Source organism: Zea mays, chromosome 5 (genome assembly GCF_902167145.1).
Source record: "Zea mays cultivar B73 chromosome 5, Zm-B73-REFERENCE-NAM-5.0, whole genome shotgun sequence".
Taxonomy (NCBI): domain Eukaryota; kingdom Viridiplantae; phylum Streptophyta; class Magnoliopsida; order Poales; family Poaceae; genus Zea; species Zea mays.
Window position 1 is genome coordinate 214,001,974 of NC_050100.1, and position 17,331 is coordinate 214,019,304.

Below are 17,331 nucleotides of genomic sequence, written 5' to 3' on the forward strand. Positions count from 1 at the left end.
AGTGCAATTTTGCACTATCCAGCGACAAATAAAAAGAAACGGAGGGAGTAATAAAGAACTAGTATATGTTACTCCGTATAATATAATAATAATACATCCCAATAGATTTGCAATATGGTTAACAAATGACACACGACAACTGACAACAGCATTTTATTTGGAGAACAAGTGCATCTGATTGACATTCTAATACTATTTTCGCATGGTATCTCCTCTCCACAGGTTTTCTTCGATTATGAAACATGTTGCTAGTTAGCAGAATTATGTTTAAAGCAGGACAGTGTGTTTTTTTCATTCTTGGAAAATTAGTAGCGCAAGTGGCTGCAACTGTAAATAGATTAGCGCATCATTATCTGCACTAAGATCTGAAATTTACTAAGGGACAAACAAAATCAATTTGATATATCAAGTTGTAGCCAAGAGAACAGCTTTGTAGCTCAGATGCTCTCCATAGTCCAAGAAAAAAAATCACGAATGGTCAGTAGATACAGTGTTCCTGTCGATGACGTTGGGGAAATATTTGATTTAAATTGTGTTAGCTAGACAAACCAAAAGGCAAGTAGCCAACTAAACATATTTATTCAGAACAACCCAAGCAATGGCGAGGAGTCAATCACTTGGGACATGTTTCGACGAACCATCCTTCTCAAGCTTTGCATAGCGCTCGGTGGGTCAAGGCATCTAGCGCATGACAGTTACAGGGATATTTGAATACGTCTTGATGTCCTTTGGAGATATGGTATTCCCCAAACACTGACAACAACCCATACAACCAAAATATTGGGATCACAATTTTGCAGCCTGAAACTCTTGCTTGTACTGTAGACCTGAAAGCAAATGATGGTGACTAATTCAATGCAAAAAAAAAACTATGTGATTTTTGAGTAAATGAAACTGACCAAAACAGTAGGGCTCACCATGCTGAGACCACCACTCCTATGTACTCCTGGAGTCCTGGTGTCGTTACGCGACCATAATTGTCTTTACGGTTAAATTAAAGCAAGACGATGGGATCAGCTGGCTTTGCATAATCTGAGTACAGACATCTACAGGCCAGGCCTCGAGGCTTTCCCTATTTTGTAGCATCTGAATTGTAGCAAGAATTATGATCACAGCGGAAAGGAAAGAATTGATGACATTGTGATTGTATCTGAAATATAATTTGAACAGAATTTTATTTTATTTTTGGTTGCGATAGACAAGTGCAAGATATACTTAGTTATGAGAAGTTTCATAAGAATGGCTAGTGACAGACAGTTGTAGAACCCACAAAGGTAAGCACATAAACAACAATTAACAATAGAGAACTTAAAGGTGAGATGATAATGATGTTTCTATTAGAGAGATTGGGGAACATCTCTCTCTAATAGTTCCACTCTAGTTTTCCACCTAAAATAGCCTAAAGATGTCCTGCATTGAGTAAATACAATGAACCCTAGGCCTAATCATGTCTTGTTCTCTCCCCTTTTAACAGGTTGTACAGGTAAAATACACAAGCGTGCACTAAGAACTGCAATGCTTGACCCTATAATTTGCCTACAAAAAATGGTTACCAAAATGGCCAAAGTGTTGTTGCATGATGTTGCTGCCTTGAGCAAATTCAGAATACCATGTCTTCCACGCATCAACATAATGGGCAAAAAGATCACTGAGTGCTGCATTCAGAAAAGTGGGAATGCTTTAGTGTAACATATGGCTGAGCACATTCTATATCTAGCAATTATTCCAGTCCTACTTCAAACTTCCAATAAAAGAGTTTGCATAGACGTGATAATAAATGTCAAATGGTCATAATGAGTTTGCATTGGCTAGTTTCCTGCATAAATAGCTTACAAAAATTCAACAAATCTCATATTAACTTCTAATGAATAGAAGATAATGATGTTACACTAAAGATGTGTTGCAGCGTTCCTGAGGTCATATTTCATTTTCAGACTTTCTAGCTGACTGGTTGCAACAGGGCTGCCAAAGCTAACATGATGAAACGTATTGCCAAACACTAGGATGTGCAGAGCGTTTCCGTCTGATGACCATCAGATGCCAGTATTGATTTAAGCCTAGTTGTATAAAACTACAGCTAGAGAAGCACACTATACACGTACTTCTGCTGCTTAAGTAGAAAAATCCTAGATTTGTCTTTAACTCTTAAAACTCTATGTTGTCTCAACGTAGCAAACCTAGGAGAAGGATTGTAATAGTCTTGATAAGCCAACGTTAAACCTAACCATTCTAACAAAGATAAAACACAAAAGGTTAAGATTCAATTCTAGCCTACCCAAACTTATCTGGGACTAAATGACTTTATTTATTGTTTGTTGTTGCTGTCTTCACTCTTAAGAAACAAAACAGGATTAAAGTATTGAACCCACCTTGGTTCTTGTACTGTGGTCGAAATGGAGCAGAAAGGCTCTTCCAGTCCTCGGCCATCTCCCTTTGCCCGGGGTTATTGCCACCAGCAAGTTCATGTTTCCTTGCGCCAGCAGGGTGGAAAGGACCATAAACAATGCCACTTTGTTTACCCTGTCCAAGCCGATTCCGTACATCCAATTTGCAATTTATCAAGACATCGCCACCACTATCCAATTTGCAATTTATCAAGACATCGCCACCACTCTTTGCCAGTTTTGCTTTCTTCTGAACTTTTGAATCTAGATTACTTCTATGCATGTCGATGTTAGTGAGTTCAGTTCCAAATGCTCTTTTGTTCGATTTAGTCTTCCCTGGTGGGGGTACAACAACTGTGACACCATTTTCTGTGTCCGGCGTTGTGGCCCTACCCAACCAACGAAACGCAGGCTTTCTTGAGTCCCCTTGCTGTATCTGGAATTCACAGTTCAAGAATGTATGTTAAGAAACATGTTACTACCAAATTGCAACTTAATCTTCAGCAAGCATCAAAAGCCAACCTTCTCAATTAGATTCAGTGAAGACAGGACATTGGCAATGTCATATAACCTCCGAACTTTAGCTGCATTACCAATTAAACATCAAGGTTAAATTAAGTTTTATTAGCCCTGATAGTGCTACCGTTGCACGTTTAGAGAAAGACAAAAAGAAAGTACTGACTTCTCATATTGGTCTCCTCGTGGCCTTCCCCAAGGAGCAGCTTTGCAGCTTCATCAAGTGAGATCGTGTCAACCTGCTGCAAGTATAGATTTCATACCAATGGACTGATCATGAATGAATCTTCAGGCAGAAATACAGAGTTCAAGAATTTCTCACCTCCATGGTGAGAAAGAGCTTCACGAAATTCTGTGTGAGCAACCCAAGTGACTTTTCTTTCCTATGATCTGAAAATGTAACAACCGGAATTCTGAACCAGATAGACAAAATCGAAAATCACATGTAACACATGCTAAATCAAAATGAAGCAAACAGCAATGTACCAGATCTAAGGCGACAACGGGGTGCACCAGGTTTGTCAGAAGGATTGTTAACAGTCTGACTCAGTTTCTCATTCTCGATATTAGCAACTTCTTTGCCCAATGTATCATCATCCTCGTCATCAGAAATCTCCACAAAAAACATAGGAGGAGAAACCCTTTTGTTAGGAACCAATCCATATAAAAGAACGCGATTCTAGCATGTTACCAAGTCGGATCATTTTAAATTTGACCAAACGTATGCATAAAATATCAATATTGAGAAAGAGCCTCTAGCCTAGTGATTAAGTGCTTCTGGTAGCACCTCCAAGTCCCATGTTCGATTTCCCAAGGAGGCAAATTTCCGATTTGGTTAAAAAAATCTCCTCGTTGTCTCATCTGCTCTCAGGTTGCCCAGGGTTCAGAAATTTTCTTGGCTAGGATCAATGTTTCGATCTCATCTTAGCCATCAGTAGGCTGTGTACATTCTTATGTGCGGATCCTAGACATTAATACCGGGAGGGCAGTCATTATCTCCACGTCTGAGTTTTTTTTAAAAAAAAATATCAATATTTATGTTACCAGATAAGCGTTATTAAATTCTCCGCAGAACGTGTTTTCATAGTATACCTATCTTGCATTATAAATATTAAATAACAACGTTATATTCTATAAATTTGGTCAATTTTTGAATAGTTTGACTAGAGGCAGACCTAGAACTGCATCTTTTTCAGGACGAAGACAGTACAAATCGTTGTGGACCAGAATCAGATACATCAGTTCAAATGTAAGGTAAAGTAAGAGGTCGTACTGTGGCAGCAGATTGCTGCTCGGTTTGCTGAGAAGCCAAACCAGACTTGTCCCTTAACGCCCTTTCCTGAGAATTAGAAAACAAGAGAAATGACGGGTTAGATGGATGAGAGCTACAATTCTTGATCGAAGTATCACGCAGGGGACTAGACGCAGACCTTGAGTTCTAGCAACGCCATTGGGATTCCGCCGAAACCTATCCATGTGTAGCGATTCTTGGCTTTCCTCGAAAGAATCTTCTCACAAGGGAATTGAATAAAAACTAGAATCATACTTCATACCCAAACAGACCGCGCCAGAAATGAAGAATTCTGTCCCAGAAAGGCCGAAGAAGAAAAGAACTAACCCCGACACTCTCAAGCACATTGACAATGTCGTAGATCCGGCGCCTCTCCACGCCGAGCCGTTTGGCCGCTTCGTCCAGGCCGACGGACTCCACGTCCTCGCGGTTGTAGAGAACCACGAAACTAAAAAACAAGCATGGAGAACTGGGTCAGAACAGCAAGGAGAGCTCAGTAGCTACAAATGAAATTTCTTTCTAGACGTGTCGAGGCTGCACTGCAACAGGCTCACTTGGAGCAGAGGAGGCCGAGCGACTTGTCCTTGCGGCTGTACGCGTGGTGGCGGCCATTGGCGCCACCCGCGTGCATCGGCCGCGGCCGCGGCTGCGCCTGCTGCTCCTGCGGCAAAGCTGACGCCGCCGCCGCAGCTGCTGCCACCGCTACCTCGACGACGGTAGAGGAGGCCGCCACCATCGCCGTCGCCGATCCGCGTGAGGTGGTCGCGAGGAGTTTGCAGGATTTGAGTTCGCGTGGACGGTGCGGTGGTAGAGGAGGGAATTCCTGAGAGTGTTGTATATGTGGACGGATCTGACTTGTAGAAGGAGGTCGGAGGTAGGAGGCGCCGCTCCGGCCGTCGAATGGAATGTGACTGGAGGGCTTGATTTGGCGCGGTGGTGGCGGCCTGCCCGCGTTTCAAAATTTTCTCTGTCTGCTCCCGTGCGTCTGCCTCTGCCGTCGAATGTAATCTGGAGGGCCGTTTCGCTTGAGAGATCGGCTTGGCGTGGCTCGCAGGCGCATGGTGGCCTGGTGGGGGATGCGTGGCGTGCGTGAGCCGCGTGATGGCTTGCCTTGGGCAGTTTGAACTGAAATTTAAGCGGCTCACGCGCGCGGGCGAGCCGAGAGGAGGAGGAGGAGGAGGAGCGGGTGACCGGGCCGGGCCGTGGACCCATGGTGCCTGTGCGCGGATGCGACAGTCGGATTCGGAGGTTTTTGCGCGGTTGTGCGATTTTCTTCTGCTCATCGCGGCGGTCGCGCGTCTCGATGGGAAACGTGAACTCGTGACGGTTGACTTTTTGGCTTCAGTGATCTGCGGCGCCGCGCGCCCTCGCGCCAAACGTGAACTCGTGAGTTGCATTGCAACCTCCTCTCTGAATGACCGAATCGCAGTACTCCAGCCCTGTCGTACTGTGTCGTTGCAGGCGTTCCCTCCTGGCGCCTGCTGCTGCTTACCGTGCCGTCGGGCAAAAGCAAAGGGGCAGTAACTTGACTCCTGAAGTTCTGGACCTCCCTCATTCAGGGCATGACATCTATCTGCACTTCTTCAGCTGTTCGCTTATTCAGTTCTTCAGCTGTTAATTCAGCAAGGAACGCTGCGCCCTTGGCTCTCTTGCGCAACTACAGATGTGGAATGGACTTATCCATTCATACTATGGCAGATTGGCAGGTCCATGCGGCCGCTTTCTTGGGCCGTAGAGACGGGCCAAGTCATGTCCCAACTGCGAAATTGCAGTTTGTCTAGCAGCTACTCCCTCCCAATCTCAAGGTATCATCCGAAGATGTAGGGGGTGATTAGTTGCCCACATTCGGCTCAGCTGATTCAAGATCCTCGCTCCCAGACCCATGGAGCCTGGTCGGGGCGGTGCGAGGACGTGAGCACGGGAGGCCGAAATCAACTGCACAACCTTGCAACCAAAATTCCAGAGCTGCTAGAGCTAGACCAGGCTGAGAGAAGACAACCAAAAAAACCTTACACATCTCCACTCCAGCATGGCAGCCATGGGCCTGAATGTCTGTTTCCGCCGAGCCTGGATAGAGAAAGCAACTAATCAGGCCCGTAATAATGCCTTTCTTACTCGAATGGCCCTCCTTGCCCCAGATGCAGCTGCATGCAGCATGCTGTGAGTTGCTGGTTGGAGAACCATTGCAGGTTTGCAGTGGCAGCCGCAGCCCGCAGCTCCTTTTAAGCTGAAGCGAGTGTGTTTTATCAGACTTTCTTCTACCTCCTTATTTTTCTTCTTAATACTAAGGGGAAAAAAACACACTTTGGAATCATGGTAAAGAAAAGACGCTCGGGAACATAGAAGCGCTTTATCCGGCCTATGTACAAGACGCATCCATAGTTCTGTAGGATGGTGATACATTGTGATTATAAAGCTACTTGTTTCTCTAGTTACGATATGACTTATGACAAACACAGCGGTCGTTCTCATGCCAAAGCCAAACCCAGCGTAGTCCACGGCTTGGGGGGGTGCCTGATTGCGTCGGTGACAAGTGAGGCTGTCCGATAAAGAAGCCTCCCTCGCGCTCCACCACATGATGTGAATGCAGCTCCTCAGCTTAGCATAGTACTCAAACAGTTTAGCTTCGGAGTGACTCATACATCCATAGTTCACGCGCACGCCATGCTTTCAGAAGCTTCCAAAAATGACAATGTACGTTCCTTAGGAAAAAAAAGAGGTCGCGGTGGAAAAGAGAACTACAGCCGCCTCCATGATAATAAGCAAACTCGAGCAGTTCACGCTTGGAACAGAATGTCTTCATCATGCCTAACCCGCCCTGAGTAATTTAGGTACGAAGATATTAGGTACCAAGTAGTTGAGAGGGGAATAATTATATTATGGAAAATATATTGCAAATGTAAATGTAGGTTGGTGGGAATCGAGAGGGAAGCCCCACCTGCCTTAAAAGAGAAAGGTGCTCAAGGATGCATTGCATATTAAGAATTCAGAATTGAGACGGACATCATAACTTCAAAACCGTACCGATTTATTATGTATGAAAAGTACTACCTTTATGTTGCATTGTTATTGTCAGCTTCTAACTTCAGCAATCTATTCTTTTGGAATATCTGATTGTCCTAACAAGTAACAACCATATCAAAGTTTTTGATTAACAAAGAATTACCTTCACTTTTGTAAAGTTTTATCCTTCTTCCTGCCTTCATGAGTAACCATTGTTTTCCCTGCAGATGAAATGTTCGGCTCGGCTAATGGGTTTGTGACAAACCCACCCTGAAGCCCAAACCTCTGCCTCTCCCACTTGTAAGAAGTTCTGCTCCCATCTGAGCTGTTTGCTGCGTCTGAGACAGAAAACCTTGAGGAAGACCTACCACCATTGTGCCTTCTCCAGAATTTTGGGCTCGGAATGCAGCACGTCTTTGCATCAGGCTCTCTGCTTGACATCCTTCCTGAAGAGAAGGCCAAATCACGAGAGATCTCATCCAAAGCCATCTCCAGCCCATGCACTCTTGTCTCCAAAGAACGCATACCGTTCTCGGACTTCCCCATAAATTTCTGATAAATAAAGGATGACAAATTTCAGACTCACTTCCAGTAAACTTCGTGATGACTAAACCCTATGTGCCTTATGACACAAAACGTTTTGTTTTCATGTTAAACGGCTTTATATGTTACAAGACAGTCTGTTAATTGCACATGACAGGTGCAGGTAAATCAGCAAGATGATAATATGTATGGTTTCATGTCACTAATAAAATATTAGTGCACTGCACGGTTAAGTTTAGCAATGTCATGTAACGAGGGGAACATGGAAAGCAACATACATGTGCCACTATATGCATATGACAATGTCTTGACTTGCAATAATCATGTTCAAATCTGACCCCAACGTGTCACTGATACTGAAAAGTTAATGCTGGATGGAATTCATGGAAACATCCATTTTTAAGTAGCAGTCCCTTTTCAGTATTCTGAAACAGGGGCTAATATTACCCCTCTTCTTGCAACCAACGTAAATGTTGCAACCAAATATCCAGAAGCCAACTACTTCCAGTATGGACTAACTTGAAAGTTACAGAATGTTTCCTCTCATATAAGCTTAGTAATCAGGTGAGCAGTTAATAGTTATTTATTTCTGAAAGAAACGTGTAAAATATAAGAACCAACAGAATAAAGGAAAACTACCTGGAGAAGATCCAGTAAACTGCTTTGCTGATTTTCAATCTGAAGGAGCTGCGTCCTTATTTCTGACAAGCTCTCGTCTTTCTGAACTGCATACCTTTCCGATCTACCTTCAACTTCTGAAATCTCTTCCAAATTACCACCACCCTCGTATGGAACAACTCGTGACCCTGCTTTGTATCCAGCCAGCTTGGCCGACCTATCCTGGCTGCCTTGGAAGAGTGCCCTCCTAGCCTCCAGTCTGCCTCTCACATTGCCTCCTTCCAGCAGCTTCTCCTCCGTCACCACTTTGATTGGTGTAGCATCCGGAGCAACAGCTATCTCAACCTTGTAGTTACAATTATTTGCTTGGCGCGCTTTCCGATATGAAGGCGGTGACAGCTTCTTGTTCCTGATGGATGAAGGACTATATGTTTTGGTGACACTGGGTGACACATCAGGTGGAGATGATCTGCTCACAGGTAATCTGCTCCTCCTTGTTGCTGATGGAACTGAGTTTGAGCCCAGCGAAGCAGCTGGATATCGCCCATCACTTGCACTTCCTGATTAGTTACAAGATAATTTGTATATAAAAAAAGAAATAGGTGTAGCATTTACCCAACTATTCATCAAGACTTCATAAGTAGTAAAGAACAAGAGATAAATTTACCAGATCTGTACATGATGAACTAGTAGCAAGTAGCCAAGTAGAGCAAAAACTACAAAGGAATGTTCCTCACCTGTAAGAGAATATCTTCGTTGTGACTGGGACGCTGATGGCGGAGCGGAGGAGCACTCGTCCTCTTCAGCACCCGGGATCTCCTTCCACGCCTCAATCATCCGGTTTATCGACTCTCGCACAATCTTGACCTGCATTGAAGCATTTTGATACTCAGCCCCATAGTCAGATCCAAACAAAAAAAACACCTGTAAGACCCAAACCAGATTGATGACCGAGTGACCGACCTTGTCAAACCTTCTGGCCTCGAAGAAGGTAACGCAAGAGGATTTGTAGGTCGTGAGAAGATCCGTGTGCTCTAGGGCCAATGCAGCAAGCGCCTCCGCCGCGGCCTTCCTCGCTGCCCAGTCATCGCTAGCGACTGCATCGCGGAGGCACGGGATGGAGGCAGTGACTTCGGCATCGCCGCCCACGGTAGCGGAGGCGCCGATGAGGGTAATGAGCGCGGGCTTGGCCTTGAAGGCATTGCTGCGAAGTAACTTGAGGAGGCGCGGTTGGAGCTTGTGGAGGTAGGAAGCGAGGTCGTCGGTGACGGCGGACGCCTCGACAGCCGCGGCCGTGGCGAGCGCGGCCGCTAGCTGCGCGCACTGGTCCTGCTCGTGGAGGAGCGCGTCCGTGAGAGGCCGGAGCGCGGTGGAGGCCGAGGCCGAGGCCGCCGCCGCGGCGCGCGCGGTGTCCACGAGCGCGGCGCGGACGGAGGAGTCCTGGTCCCGGACGCGGCGGAGCGCGGCGGCGAGGATGCGCGGGATAAGCGGGGCCACGACGTCGCGCGGGTGGGACGCCGCGACGAGTGCCAGGGCGCGCAGCGCGTGGCGGCGGAGTGGGGTCTTGTCGGTGGGGCGCGCGTCCGAAACGGCCGATACGAAGGTCGGGAGCTCGTCCGGCTCGAGCGCGCGCGCGATGGCTTCCAGCTCGGCGGCCGCCATGGCCTCTGTGTCGCGGTCGGAAAGCTTGAGGAGGCAGCGGTTGACGCGCTGCTTCAGCGGCTCGCGCCGCGTTGTGGCGCCCATGGCTGGCGCGGGAGCCACGGGCTGTGCCTCCGAGTGTTGGTGCCCGGCTAGTTATTGTGTTGCGCCCGGGCCGGGTGGGAGAGAGTTGGGAAGGGGCACCGCGGCGTGGAGTGTCATGGAAGCTGCCTTAGCTTAGGCCACTGGTGATCTCCCAAATAGGTGGCGGTACCGGGTCCGCAGTCAGTAATCAGTGCTGCTGCGTGCGTTTATTTATGCGCTTGTCTTTTATTTTCTTGGCCATTCCTTTTCTTTAGAAAAAAATCTACATAACCTTTGTACCGAATGTGGCGTACCCAAGGAATATTTACATCAACCTAATACAACACCTATTAAAGACACATTATTTTAGTTGCATCTTGAGCACTAAAAATGGTTGACGGTCCGGTCCTTGTATTCGGACAGTTCGCGCACCCCGCGATCAGATTAACTCGGTTGATTATCCTTATCTCGTGCATGGTTATCTATCTAATCACGTGATATCTGTTGGTTATCGCCTAGAAACAGGCAAGACATTCTCCCCTATAAATATAAAGAGTACGACCTATTGAGAACCACCGAACATATTCCAATCGAATATATCTACTTTATTTACTTTTCCTGATATAGGAGTAGATGTAACGTAGCTTAGTTGTAGACTTCCGCATATCCATCTCTACCCCTATTCGACTCTATGTCGTCTAGATCTATCCTAGGGTGGTCTGCTGACTCTAGGACGACCCTATGATCTTACCCCTCTAGAGGGCAAGATCTACTTCGTCTACTTCACTCAAGATCCCTTCCACAAATTGATATCTTAATTTCTAGGCGACTCTACATCGTCTGGAGACACCCGGGTGACCTGCAGACCTAGATCACTCAAATGTCTCCCCCGAGGGCGGGATCTAGGTCCTATGAGGAGAAGAAGATGACTCTGCACCATCGCGGACCGTTCGGACAACGTGCAGGGAAGGCGCCGCTCCTATCGCCAGGTCACAGACCTCCGGTCCAGAGCCACGGACCGTCCACGTCGCGGTAGCGAGCACCGCCAGGCGACCCAACGACCCGGCGCGGACCGTCGCCACCGTTCACCTCACGGAGCCAAACCAAGGTATTGCTAATCACCAGAAGGTCCTAGGTTTCATTGTTGTTTGGTCTCAAATACGTGGTAGCCATCATAGAGCTGACTCAGTCCTCTAAAGATCTTCAAATTTAATTGACCCTATATCATCTAAAGGTGCCAAGTACCACCAGGCGGGTTCATTATAGTGTTTGGTGACTAAATTGTCGCCAACACATGGAAGGGAAGGAGAAGAGCAACACTGTAGTGTGCGTCAGAGAAAAACTAGACAAAAAACTTTTAGACCCAAAAATATGATGGTATTGGTAAAATCATAGAGACAAAATACTATACAAGAAGTAGAAGCCGGTATAGATTAAAGCTAAACGAACAACTTGTTTAAAATACAAAGTTTCTAGATGTAATCGAAATACCTTTTGGTCTAAAATACTACAGTATACTCAAATACCACAATATTGTCTTAGACTGAAAAAATATTGTGTTTCCAAACAAACCCTTAGACCGATTGTTTAACTTCCTCAACTTTACAAAATCAGACAAATAGCCCCTAGACAATTTTAGTTGCCGGTTTTGATGACAATGACACGACATTGATTTAAATGGTATCAAATTTGTCTATTTTAGTTATATGATCTCTAAAATTTATATAATTTTACACACAAATTACTAACAAGATATTATTTGCGTCATTTTTAAATTTTAGGAGTACCAGCTTAGATACTAAAAATAAAAACTACATAAAATAAAGATTAATATTTTCCTAATTTACTTCTTATTCTGTGAGAGTAAATATTTTACTAGCGATAACTAATACTATTACTATTTTCGTTGATTTTATTAAACAAGTTTGGCGTCCTTTTTCTAATTACTTACTAAATTGATTTTACATTTGTTTTTTAGAAACACTTGGCAAACAATTAAACTATCTCCAATTTTTACATAAACTTTCACTTAGCTAGAATAACATATACAAATATTTCTAGAATTTTTTGAGAACTTTAAATCTAGATCAGTATAAAGTTCTTAGAAATATTTATGTAAATTATAGGTCCACATTTAAAGTTCTCAGAAAATTGTATAGATATTTGTGTATGCTATGTAAAACCGAAGATCATTTTATTACTATTAGCTAAGTGTTTATAAAAAACAAATGTAAAATTGATTTAATTGTTAATTGGAATAAAGGTCACTTAGATATTTTTAATAAAATCAACAAAAGAATCAGGATTTTAGTAATATTATTATTTATATCTCTTATTAAATGGTTAACCCTAGAAGATAAAAAATGAATCAGACACAAAAATATTAAGCTCTTTTCATGTAGTTTTTTTATTTTTCTAGTAATTAAGCTGGTACTCCTAAAACTATAGAAGAAATAAGGCACATATAATATCTTATTACCAATTTGTGTGCAAAAGTATATAATTTTTGCATACTGCTATATCACAGAATTTAAATAGACAAAATAGGTGCCACTTAAATCAAGTCATAAAAACCATCAACAAAAACTGGCTAGATTGTAATTTGTTTGATTTTGCAAAGCTAAAGGGGTTAAACAACTAGTTTTGAAGGTGAATAGGTGAAGTAAATTATACTCTAAAGGTTAGAGGTTATGTAGACTTTTTCCCTTTTCATTATGTCACTGGTACGTAAGAGTTGAACATCAGTTTTGTAGCCAACTATGTTTCTAATCTATAACTTATATATAACGTATTCTTCGGCTTGCTTTCACGTAGTATAAATATAACACATAAGTATCTTCCTTGTATGACCAATAATATATAATAAATTATGCATATAATTAAATTATTATAATTATAAGTGTGGACTTTAATTTTATCTTAGCCTAAAGGAGAAAAATATCTGAGGTAAGCAGTTGTGGGTGCAAGTGATACCTACAGTCTGTAGATACCTATCAGTCGGATTAACATTAATGAAAAGAAACGCTAACATATATTCGTAGTAGTGAAGTTAGAACAAATAAAGAAGATGTGTCTCTTTTTGTGAATACATAGCGATAAAATATGTCTGGTGCTTATATGATGAAATTTTGGTTACTATAACTGTTTTTTATATTTTTGGGTGCATATGCACCCACCTACGAGAGCAGCTACTATGCAGCTTCGCCCTGCCACTTGTTTGCAACCCTAATATTCTTATGAAAGAACATCTCACTGTGTCGTGCGTTGTTTTGGACTTGACACGATCATGATACCACTGCCCAGTGCCATATGATGCCCATATGAAGACGGGTCTACCTCCGTTTCATCATCAGAGAAGCTGGGAGAAAAGGATATGCAACTGGTATTTATTAGTAGTATCTTCCTATCTGGACACATTATCCTAAAATGGATTATGTAGTTGTAATGGGGGTGATTGGAATAACGCGTATTAATCGAACTAGCACATTCCAACTAATGATATGGTTCTTGGACCAAACGAGAGGCTTTATGGCGCAACTACCCAATTAGGACAGGAAAACAAATGAGGATTGGAAAATGCCAAGCAGCTTAAGTATGATTGATCTGGGCATCGCAACCTATGCGGTTTAGACGCAAACACTAAATTTATATCTTTTTACCCGTGCGACCACCTACCCAAGAGTTGCACCTCAAGAAAGATGTATGACATGTTTGGTTCGTGGCTAACTGTGCCACACTTTGCCTAAGTTTAATCGTCCGAATTGAAAAACTAACCTTAGACAGAAAAGTTAGGCAAAGTGTGACAAGTTAGGCAGCGAACCAAACATGCCCGTACTACCAGAACCTATGATCAGTGCCGTAGTGTCATTTTCTGTCTTTTCCGCAAGAAAAGTGGTATTTCTGTCTTCCTTCAAATGTAGGGTGCGAACACGGAAGCAAGGGTAGGCATGTTTGGTTTGAGGACATCTTCTCATTCCCCACTTTCTTATTTGGTCTATGAAATAGAATAATTTGATTCAACACCATTTTATTTCTTATAGGCTCGTAATTAATAATAATATAATAAATGAGTTTATTCCACTATATTTATATAATAGACTCATGATGTGCTATCTCATCTAGAATGTACTAACTCTTCAAACTAAACAGAGTCGTTTGTGAGAGCTCCGTCACTGATTCTTTTCGGTTTCTTTTTGTGGAATTATTCTATTGGATTTCTGAGAGTGAGATGCTAATTAGAATTGATTTTATGTTGATTCTCACGAGAATATAATAAGAGCAAAGATGAAAGTATGTTTTTTAAGCTTATGGTTTGTAGTGTAAATGGAGTCATGGAGAAGTGATTGTCTCCTTATCTTCACGTGAATCATTTGGTACGAAGAAGGTAAAGCTGGAGCCCTACACCTGGGAACTATAGTGTTCAACAAAACACACTAGTACAATCAGAAGTGGTCTCACAAATTTAAGGAAAAATTATTGGCCACCATGGTCTAGTTCTCTATGCATAGTACAAAGGGTCTATACGACTTCCTTGTTCATACTTGAACCTTATGTGGCAAGGGAGAGCTAACGAGTTAAACTCGGCTCATTAAGCTAACAAGCTATAGAGTCAGCTCGGTTTGGCTCTTTTAGCTCGCGAGTCAAAGCAGAAAAAATATTATATATAATAATAATTTTATAGTTAATTCTAAACTAATTTTACAATAAAAATAGTAATTACACTCATAGTTTCGTAGATCACAACAATGTAACACTAAATTAACACAACCCATTACTCATCAATTAATAATTCACACATATGTTCATCAGTTTAACCGACATTTATATTCGCATATACACAATTCATCAATCATTAGTTTAATTTATAGCTTATAGACACCACACATACAAACAACATGTTCATCAATTGATACGTAAATGCATATAGTTTCGTTTTGCTGAAATGTGATAGCTTGTTTAGCTCGCGAGTTAACTCGTTAACAAACTGAGCTAGGATGTCAGCTCAGCTCGTGAAAAAAATCAAACGAGTCGATCTGAACCGAGCTGACCATAAATCGAGCGAGCCGATTACAAACATTGATTATGAGAGATAATAGTAGTGCATATTATGTTCAATGTTTTGCCCATCAATTTCAAAGAAGCATATAGGGATTGCTGATTTTAGCAAGATTTCTACCCTATTCAATGTGGTGGGTGGATCTTCAAAGAGAAGGGACATGATTCGAGGTATCAATCTCAAAGAAGTTAGTAAGGCATTGGGTTGTGGGTTACTTAAAACTAGAAAAGGATTGAATCAAGAACAATACCTTCAACTTCAACGCCCCAGAGATACTTGTTGGAGTTCACACTATAAATCTGTGGGAAAAGCGCTATAATTTGTGGAAAAAGAAGACATGGATGGAAAGGCAAGGGGTGTTCTTATGTACTCGTCTTTCGAATTCGTGTTCTATTTGCATCTCATGTTGAGCATTTTAACTATCACGAATACCTTGTCAAGGACACTACAACAGAAAGATATTTTGAATGTTGTTAATTGTGTGGGATCTACTAGAAGTCGTTTGGATAAAGTTAGAAGAGATGGTTAAGAGAAACTACTTGGTGAAGTTTATGCATTTTGTAGCAAACATGACATTGCCAAGTTGGAAATGGATGAGGCTTACATTGACCCCAACTAAGCCAAGGAAGAAAATCGGAATTACCAACAAGCATTATTTTCAAGTTGATTGTTTTAATGAGATTATTGATTGGTTGCTACAGGAGCTTGATAGCCGCTTCAGTGAAATTGCTTCTCAATTGCTTGTATGTTCATCTTCATTCATTCCAAGAAATTCATTTCATGATTTCAGTGTTGACAAGTTGATGAGTCTGGCTGAATTATATCCAAGTGACTTTGATTCTGATGATACGAGTGATCTTAACGCAGGCTTTTCCTTTATATAAATGATGTGCAACAAGATGATAGATTTCTCAATCTCCAAACCATTGTCGAGCTCTCTCGAAAAAATGGTAGAGACAAAGAAACATTTTACATGTCATTTAGTTTATGGGATTTTGAAGCTAGTTGTCGGGGACCATAATTAGGGGTACCCTCAAGACGCCTAATTCTCAGCTGGTAACCCCCATCAGCATAAAGCTGCAAAGGCCTGATGGGCACGATTAAGTCAGGGATCAGTCCACACGAGTGACTCGATCACGCTTCACCCGAGCCTAGCCTCGGCCGAAGGCAGCCGACCTCGAGAGACTTCCGTCTCGCCCGAGGCCCCCTTTTTATGGCGGACACATCACCGGCTTGCCCAAGGTCTTGGCTTCGCTCAGAAGCAACCTTGACTAAATCACCACACCGACTGACCAAATTGCAGGGGCATTTAACGCAAAGGTGGCCTGACACCTCTATCCTGACACGCGCCCCCGGCAGAGCCGAGGTGACCGCCGTCACTCCACCGCTCCACTGGCCAGTCTGACAGAAGGACAGCGCCGCCTGCGCCACTCCGACTGCAGTGCCACTCGACAGAGTGAGTCCGACAGGCAATCAGGCCTTGCCAAGGGCGCCACGACGAACTCCGCTCCGCCCGACCCCAGGGCTCGGACTCGGGCAAAGACCCGGAAGACGGCGAACTCCGCTCCGCCCGACCCCAGGGCTCGGACTCGGGCTAAGACCCGGAAGACGGCGAACTCCGCTCCGCCCGACCCCAGGGCTCGGACTCGGGCTAAGACCCGGAAGACGGCGAACTCCGCTCCGCCCGACCCCAGGGCTCGGACTCGGGCTAAGACCCGGAAGACGACGAACTCCGCTCCGCCCGACCCCAGGGCTCGGACTCCGCCCTGGCCTCGGCCGAACGACCTCCGCCTCGCCCGACCCCTTGGCTCGGGCTCGGCCACGGCAACTGAAGGCAAGACTCAACCTCGGCTTCGGAGGAAACCCCACGTCGCCCTGCCTAGAGCACAGACCGCCACGTCAACAGGAGACGTCATCATCATCCTACCCCGAATCGACTCGGGCCACGGAGAACAAGACCGGCGTCTCGTCCGGCCAGCTCCGCCAGAGGGGCAATGATGGCGCTCCACAAGCTCTATGACGACGGCGGCCCCCAGCTCTCTTACGAAAGCAGGACAACGTCAGCAGGGACTCGACCGCTCCAACAGCTGTCCCTCCATCAGGCTCCGCCGCACCTCCGATAGCCACGACATCACGCCAGCAGGATGCCCAGATCTCTCCGGCTGCCACATCGGCATGTACCTAGGGCGCTAGCT

General features: G+C 44.1%; 2 protein-coding genes across 6 annotated transcripts; both read right to left on the bottom strand.

The window, feature by feature from the left end:
* Nucleotides 1-392: 392 nt before the first annotated feature.
* LOC103627702 (E2F transcription factor-like E2FE) lies at nucleotides 393-5,336 on the bottom strand. Of its 5 annotated transcripts, none has more exons than XM_020538689.1 (12): nucleotides 4,746-5,336; nucleotides 4,519-4,639; nucleotides 4,331-4,408; nucleotides 4,174-4,239; nucleotides 3,387-3,513; nucleotides 3,223-3,290; nucleotides 3,067-3,139; nucleotides 2,907-2,968; nucleotides 2,370-2,820; nucleotides 1,554-1,655; nucleotides 918-1,086; nucleotides 393-827 (listed from the first exon to the last, which is right to left on the bottom strand). In XM_020538689.1, the coding sequence occupies exons 1-11, from the start codon at nucleotides 4,925-4,927 to the stop codon at nucleotides 1,073-1,075; spliced, it is 1,344 nt and encodes a 447-aa protein (XP_020394278.1). In that variant the 5' UTR covers nucleotides 4,928-5,336; the 3' UTR covers nucleotides 393-827; nucleotides 918-1,072. The 5 variants fall into 5 exon arrangements, with proteins under 5 accessions (XP_020394278.1, XP_008646227.1, XP_008646229.1 ...); XM_008648005.3 differs by having other exon boundaries at nucleotides 918-1,150; nucleotides 4,746-5,324; XM_008648007.3 differs by having other exon boundaries at nucleotides 3,067-3,142; nucleotides 4,746-5,324.
* Nucleotides 5,337-6,508: 1,172 nt separating this feature from the next.
* LOC100281101 (microtubule-associated protein TORTIFOLIA1) lies at nucleotides 6,509-10,162 on the bottom strand. Its single transcript, NM_001154020.2, has 5 exons — nucleotides 9,319-10,162; nucleotides 9,093-9,222; nucleotides 8,377-8,915; nucleotides 7,358-7,746; nucleotides 6,509-7,009 (listed from the first exon to the last, which is right to left on the bottom strand). Exons 1-4 carry the CDS (start codon nucleotides 10,099-10,101, stop codon nucleotides 7,360-7,362), a joined length of 1,839 nt encoding a protein of 612 aa, NP_001147492.2. The 5' UTR covers nucleotides 10,102-10,162; the 3' UTR covers nucleotides 6,509-7,009; nucleotides 7,358-7,359.
* Nucleotides 10,163-17,331: the final 7,169 nt, after the last annotated feature.

Coding starts and splice junctions, on each gene's coding strand:
- LOC103627702 (XM_008648004.4), bottom strand. CDS start 4,927: ATGGTGGCGGCCTCCTCTACCGTCGTCGAGGTAGCGGTGGCAGCAGCT. Junction 3,143..3,222: donor AGCTCTTTCTCACCATGGAG/GTGAGAAATTCT, acceptor CTATACTTGCAG/CAGGTTGACACGATCTCACT. Junction 2,821..2,906: donor CACTGAATCTAATTGAGAAG/GTTGGCTTTTGA, acceptor TGTGAATTCCAG/ATACAGCAAGGGGACTCAAG.
- LOC100281101 (NM_001154020.2), bottom strand. CDS start 10,101: ATGGGCGCCACAACGCGGCGCGAGCCGCTGAAGCAGCGCGTCAACCGC. Junction 9,223..9,318: donor AGGCCAGAAGGTTTGACAAG/GTCGGTCACTCG, acceptor GCTTCAATGCAG/GTCAAGATTGTGCGAGAGTC. Junction 8,916..9,092: donor ACGAAGATATTCTCTTACAG/GTGAGGAACATT, acceptor GTAACTAATCAG/GAAGTGCAAGTGATGGGCGA.